We start from the raw sequence: 6325 nt of genomic DNA, 5'->3' as shown, positions 1-6325 counted from the left end.
TGTTTTGTTGGAATCTAATCTGTCTTGGAAAATATCTTTTGATGTATATTTGTTTTACTTCTTTGTTTTTGTCTGAATATTGTGAATGAGCAGCATGAACACGGCGTCTAGAGGAGCACACAAGGCAATGGAGTGATGAATGATGCCTTCGTTTTCTAGATGGCAAAACTATGTATAAAACACACTCAAATGTATGTGCCCCAAAAGAATCTCACAAGGAAAAAGTAAATGAGTATATGTTGATTGGTGCCGAACATACAAAATTGTAGATATACGAATGGAGCTCCCTAGAGCAACTAGCACTTGTTATTTACCAGTTTATATCAGATGCCATCTTTAGAGGGCCACTAAATATACTACTTTCAGGTTTCAGCCAATCAAAGCACTGTACCTCTTCTCTTACACATTCTTCTTTCTATTTACATCCTGTTCTCAAAATAGTGCAACGACAGAGTAACAAGATGATGATGCATGTAGCCATGACTGGGAGTACGGTTACATCTACCGACCAAGTCGGCTTATTCATATTCTTTGGACACTGCTGGATTCGTCTTGGTGATATGTGGCTCTTATACAATTTTATATACTTGTTTCGAACTTCCATAGGTCATTTTTGTTTTGTAAATAGGCTTCACCCCAGTATTTTGGTACCACTTTGTTAGTACCAAGTAGATTTGTCTCTTTATCCCTGCTTGCATCATGAATAAACTTTATGAATAATTAACCATACATGATTGTCTTCCACATTGTTAGAAAGACAAAGACATGCCCACATAAAACATATAGCGATTTTTTTAGTGTATCAAGAAAAACAATTGCTAAACGAATCAGTGAGGCGCGGCGTGCCGCCGCGCACAACTCGCTAGTATTCTAAAGGGATGTAAGAAGTGTCTTGCTTGACATCCTCTTTTTGTTACAAAGAAAAGTGGTTATTGATGTAAACTTGGCATCAAGACTATTTAAGTATATTTAGTTCAGGGGATGTTAAATATGTTGCTATTTGTGATTTAATCATTTAAGTATCTTTTTTGCTAAGGTTCTCTTTGTGGTTTTTCATGTAGCAATGGCATGGTTCATTAAATCTTTGGCACACAATGAAGTGTTTAGGAAACTCGATCCAGTAAAGCGGAGTGTTAATTTATCTAAATACGTCCAGTAAGTTCATGATGTAGCAAAACTTACATGGTAATGCCCAATCTTTTGCATTGCATATGTTAGATAAGGAGACTCACGTAATATGAAGGAAATTACACCATAAAGTTTTTCATGATAGTATACTTTATCAGCATTATTTTCATATATACATTATTATATGCTAGACATTTTTGTTCAGCTAACTGAGAAAAACATCAACTGAGAAGACTACATAACTCAATAGTTAATCCAGTGTTTATCCAACAGAAAATATAGGCCACCTGTAGAAGTAGACTCGTTACAAAATCTTTCCAATAATCTGACAAGTACATCATGTATCTAACTCGGCCAAGTAAATTACACTCATATCTTGGGTTTTAGGTACATTTATGTTAAAAATCGAGGCAACAATAGCTAAACCAGTATTTAATCTCTTTTATCAAATTGTGCAGAAGCATTCTATATAGGTTTATCTGTACCATAGCTGATATATTAAAGTGAGTAGCTTGAACTACATCACTTGTAAAGACTCCCTAAATTATAGACATATCCAAAACAAACTGCAGTACTCCTTCCTTCCCTATAGTATTTTATAAGTATATAGTATCATAAATGCTTCTTACTATTTTGGTTACTGATTTAATCAATTCGTTTGATGTGCTTTAGTAATAGCTGAAAGTTTTGGTGTCACCTCTATTGTAAGGGGAGAAAGAACTATAGGTCAAAGCCTCCTCATATCTGATGCTGATATATTTAGCTTTAGAATTATGGATTTAGATGTCTTCCTGATTCCCCTCCTCTTTCATTGCCCTACTTTTAGAGCTTCTCTTCTTTGTTTGTGCAGATTTTGTTTCTCTATGTCTTCCTGATTCCCCCCTATTTCAGTGCTCTACTTTTAGAGCTTCTCTTCTTTGTTTGTGCAGATTTTGTTTCTCTATGCCTACAAGACGATCGCAGAAAATCCAAGAAGATTGACACGAGTGACCCTGGACCCGGAGGCTGTACCAATCATGTTTATAGCACTACAAACTTGGAATACGTCCAGTATTTATTATCTTGGTAATTCACTGCATATGAAGAAAGGACAACCGTTCATGGGTATGTATGCCCTCATCTATTTCAGGCCACATGATACGACATATGCCTTTAGAAACATTTGTTAAATATCCATTGGGATTACCAATTTGGTCTTTAATCCCAGAATTGGATATTTTTAACAGTTTTGTTATGGTCTTTTCCATTGCAGATCCATCCCAAGAGGTATCGATCTGCAGAAACTTACATCTAGGTGTTTGTCCTGAACATATATGCATAGGAGGTGATGGTTACATTTAAGGTAGAGAGATTCTTAGAGCTATGCACTTGTTCACAAAAGCTGAGAAAAGTCAGGCGATATTCTCTATCTTGTCACAGCTGTGATGATTTTGCTTAGGAATTTTTTGTTAATTGACATACATTTTTGTTAATTCGTAGGCACTTTTGTATGTCGTTCATTATGATAATTTTGCTTAGGAAGTTTGGAATGAAAGTTCTGGCACTTTCAATATTCACTGTATTTGTAATCGGAAAGTATTTAGTCTACACGTACTGTTCATGTTCATGGTGATACTATATTGTAAATATTAGTGCTTAGTTCATGTCCTTGATGAACTTTTTTGAATTTTTACTCCTGGTGGTGGTCGAGCTCATCTGGTGGTGGTTGTTGCCGCTCCTTCTCTCCACGGCGTAGACCTTGTCGTCAAGCTCATCTTCTATCCTAAGGTGTGTGTTGTCTTCCTCTCTGTTGTAGTTACTTCCACATTATTAAGCTCATCTTCTATCCTAAGGTGTGTGTTGTCTTCCTCTCTGTTGTAGTTATTTCCACATTATTATATGATCTAAGGCACACATGATATATTGAACGTCATGAAGTCGGATTTATTTCCATTTCTTCAGTTTGTGACACAAAGTTCCGTCCAGTAATTGGAAAGATTATTTCTTGACTGTTGTTCTCTGGAGCTCATTATTTTAGTCCTTTTCTCTTAGATTTTGACTAATCTGGCTGCTCTGGTGCTCCACTTTCTTATTTGCAGGTGATGATCTTTCTGCAAGTTGCTGCCTGGGTTTATAGGTTGGTGATTCTTCTATCCCTTGATCTTCTTCTGTGCATGTGTCATATGTGCTTACATCTATGTTGGGTGCGGCTGCAGTCCCGTTCGTTTCTTTACAAGACACAGATGACAGAAATGCCGCAATGGGACCAGATCGTTACCTTTTTCCGTCTCTGTCCACATGTATCCATACAATTGTTTGTTCGTCGTTTGCCCACTTATATGTGTATATATGCTTCTTTCTAACAATGGTCGTTTGGATGCATATGCCCATATTGCCATTTTTTGTGAAGTATGTAGTATAACCACTGGTTATTCCTTGTAATATCCAAATGGTATAAGAGATTTTGTTAGTGCACCATTAGCATATTCTTTGTTACTGGATCACTTTAGAGTTTATACCAAATATTGTGGACAAAATGTTGCTTTGGTTTTTGTTCTAGAGCACTTTGCATAATGTCTGAACTAATAGGAGATTTGTTTTATGAAAGAGTTCAAATTAGGATGAAGAGGTGTTCTTCCATGGTGGCCAAAGGTGAGGCGCTTCTCCGGCTAGATCCATGGCCACCATGTTGCCATCGACGTCCACCGTCCTTGACAGATCGATCGAGTGTGCATCACTGAGCTGCATGGCTTCCCCATCTCCCAGTTATCAGAGGATGTCATGTAACCTTTAAGAATACATTCTCTAAGCGTGTTGATTTTGCACATCTATATCTTAAAGTTTTACATACTTGCACGTACCAGTACTAAATATGCATGTATTTTGAGTGTGATGGAATAACACACCTTGGTACAAACAAGTAATTGGAAAGGGCACTTCCCAACCTGGCACCGCCCCAACTTCGTCTCAGGCGGCGCCACCGGGTGGCGCCCCAACAACTAGTGTAGGTAGTCAAAGTGTACTAATTGCGTCTTGTCAAAACAAACGAAGAAAATATTGAATGGAGACTCGCTACTACATTCATATATTCAATATGCTGGAGCTGGTGGTACAAGTTTCAATGGAGACTTGCTAGTATATTCAAATAGCTGCGGAGAGCGAATTTCGAGGCTTTGCAATTTTAAATTAACAAATCACTGTTTTTTGTTAACCATTGACCAGGAGGTCTCGCCATTCACTCACATGAGCGTAACTACCGCTGTTTCATCGATCATGACCTCCCTCAGAAATGTATACCATCGAATTTGAAATGGTCAGAACTGAAAATTGAAACTGAATGCGTAAGCGGCGAGCACTATGTGACAACGCCTTTTTCGGTCAATCACCGAATGCGGGTTTTCTGGTTAAATGTTGTTTTTCATTAACTCTAATGCCGCAATCAAAAAAAGATACAAACACAAGGAGCACACGCCTGTCCTCCGCACCACTGCGAATAACACGTAGGACTTGGATAAACCGCTATCCTCAAGACAGGAACAAGCAATCTTCGCAAAAGATATGGAATGGGCAATGCATGCTACTGTATCACCAAAACGGATTCAAAGAAACCGATGGATACAATCAGATCGCCTAATGTATGTAGTACATTTCAAGCTCCCCCAAACCTTCTTCTAGTTTTCTAGTAGTTCATTTACATATATCCCCGGAGTCGGCGTGCCCGCTCGACGACGACTCTGTAATGCTCTGCAACGCCGGCCGCCAGTGCCGGCCTCTGCCGCGTGCGGCGGCCATGCTCCGGTCGTGCCGGTCCTTCTCCATCCGCTTCCGTTCCTGGACGAAGCAGAGAGGGCAGATGAGTGGCTGCGATTGCGATGATGGATCGAGCTCGTAGGTGAGGCGAGCGTGCCATCGATTACCTGGTGATCGGCGGGCTGCCTCAGTTCGCCGTTGGTTTCTGTGGCTGCGTTGCCACCTCTCGGCCTCGGCGGTTGCCGCCGCCGGTGCAGTCGCGGCCGCTCCTGCTCGATCGCCTCGTCGCAACCGCGCATCCTCTCCTGCTTCCTCGTCTGCACGGCCTTGCTCACCTCTGCACGCACAACGGAACGATTAATCTCTATGCAGGTAACAGAGCGAACGGGACAAGAAGCGAAAGGAAGCCAATCCAAGAACTGGCGGATTCACCGGGATACTAATTAGGCACTGACCTTGGGAGGTGATGAGGCGGTAGACCTGGCCGAGGTGGAGCGTGTCCCTCGGCTTGAGGAGCTTCACCTTGGTTATCCTGGCACCTCCTCCTTCTCCGGCGACTGCTGGGTCTGGGTCAACGCCGCCGCCGGCAGAGACGTGATGGAGGAGGACGAGCGCGACGTAGTGGCCGGGGTTCCTGCGCATGACGTCCGCCGCGGTGGTTGGCCAGTGGAGGCGCTCCACCTTGCCGTCGCCCGGGTGCTGGATCACCACGGCCGCCGCGTCCGCCGCCTGGCAGTTCCCCATGTCCGTCGGTGTGAGTTCTCGCGTGCGGACTCTGGATTCTGATGAGATGAGAAGGACGGGGCGTGGTTGGGATTATATGGGGGAGCCGAGACGAGAGGGAGAGCAGTGTGATTAGCGAGGTGGTAAAGGAAGCCATTTTTAATCTACTTGTGGACGTGCGATGTTGTTTGTTGCGAGGTGATAAACGAAGGGGTCAATCAACGCTCGTTGATTAATTCATCAGGGTTCGTATAAAATTGGCCGTCCGGATGGAACAGAGGAAGAACATAGTAGATTTTTTTTTTTAAAAACATAGTAGATTTCATCTCTTCTTGCGCCATATGTCGACAACGCTCTGCAGGCTGCGGGCAGTTATACCAACTGGACCATGAAAGAGTCGTCACATGTAAACTTACATATATTTGAGGGCAGCTTGTGGGTTTTTGTTTGATAAGTACCGGGTCCATATGTTTCATAAACATGTCTGTTTAATCTCTGGGAGGACAATGTACTCGATGTAATTTTTATTATGTTTAGAGTGTCTTGTACTTTCTATGAACCTTTATAATAGATCTGCTCATTTCTTTGCAAGAAAAAGGGATTCCCCTAACAACCACTTTATAAATGCTCTAAGAATTGGCCAAAAAAAAAATACTACACTAACTATTTGAAAATATGTTGTATCTTCGTTTTGTCTCAATTCAATCTTCATAAAGTTTGACTAAGTTTACTGAAGAGGTAGAAG

The 6325-nt window shown here is 41.5% G+C and overlaps 1 protein-coding gene and 1 long non-coding RNA gene across 2 annotated transcripts; one reads left to right on the top strand and one right to left on the bottom strand.

Moving 5' to 3' along the window:
* Positions 1-1518: 1518 nt before the first annotated feature.
* On the top strand, positions 1519-3599 carry LOC147983614 (uncharacterized). The gene is made up of 4 exons (XR_015615699.1): positions 1519-2232; positions 2381-2895; positions 3207-3244; positions 3324-3599. It is a non-coding gene; the product is annotated as an uncharacterized LOC147983614 (long non-coding RNA).
* A 1020-nt stretch (positions 3600-4619) lies between these two features.
* On the bottom strand, positions 4620-5662 carry LOC125540922 (uncharacterized). The gene is made up of 3 exons (XM_048704446.2): positions 5313-5662; positions 5025-5194; positions 4620-4938 (listed from the first exon to the last, which is right to left on the bottom strand). The coding sequence occupies exons 1-3, from the start codon at positions 5599-5601 to the stop codon at positions 4795-4797; spliced, it is 603 nt and encodes a 200-aa protein (XP_048560403.2). The 5' UTR covers positions 5602-5662; the 3' UTR covers positions 4620-4794.
* Positions 5663-6325: the final 663 nt, after the last annotated feature.

This window comes from Triticum urartu, chromosome 2A (genome assembly GCF_056163025.1).
Source record: "Triticum urartu cultivar PI428250 chromosome 2A, HENAU_Tu73, whole genome shotgun sequence".
NCBI classification, from domain to species: Eukaryota; Viridiplantae; Streptophyta; class Magnoliopsida; order Poales; family Poaceae; genus Triticum; species Triticum urartu.
This window is presented reverse-complemented; position numbering and strand designations above follow the sequence as displayed.

What these genes read in the sequence shown, in the direction of transcription:
- LOC125540922 (XM_048704446.2), bottom strand. Translation starts at nt 5,601, where the DNA reads ATGGGGAACTGCCAGGCGGCGGACGCGGCGGCCGTGGTGATCCAGCAC. An exon ending in CCGCCTCATCACCTCCCAAG is followed by an intron (nt 5,195 to 5,312) that starts GTCAGTGCCTAA and finishes TTGTGCGTGCAG; the next exon opens with AGGTGAGCAAGGCCGTGCAG. An exon ending in GGCAGCCCGCCGATCACCAG is followed by an intron (nt 4,939 to 5,024) that starts GTAATCGATGGC and finishes TGCTTCGTCCAG; the next exon opens with GAACGGAAGCGGATGGAGAA.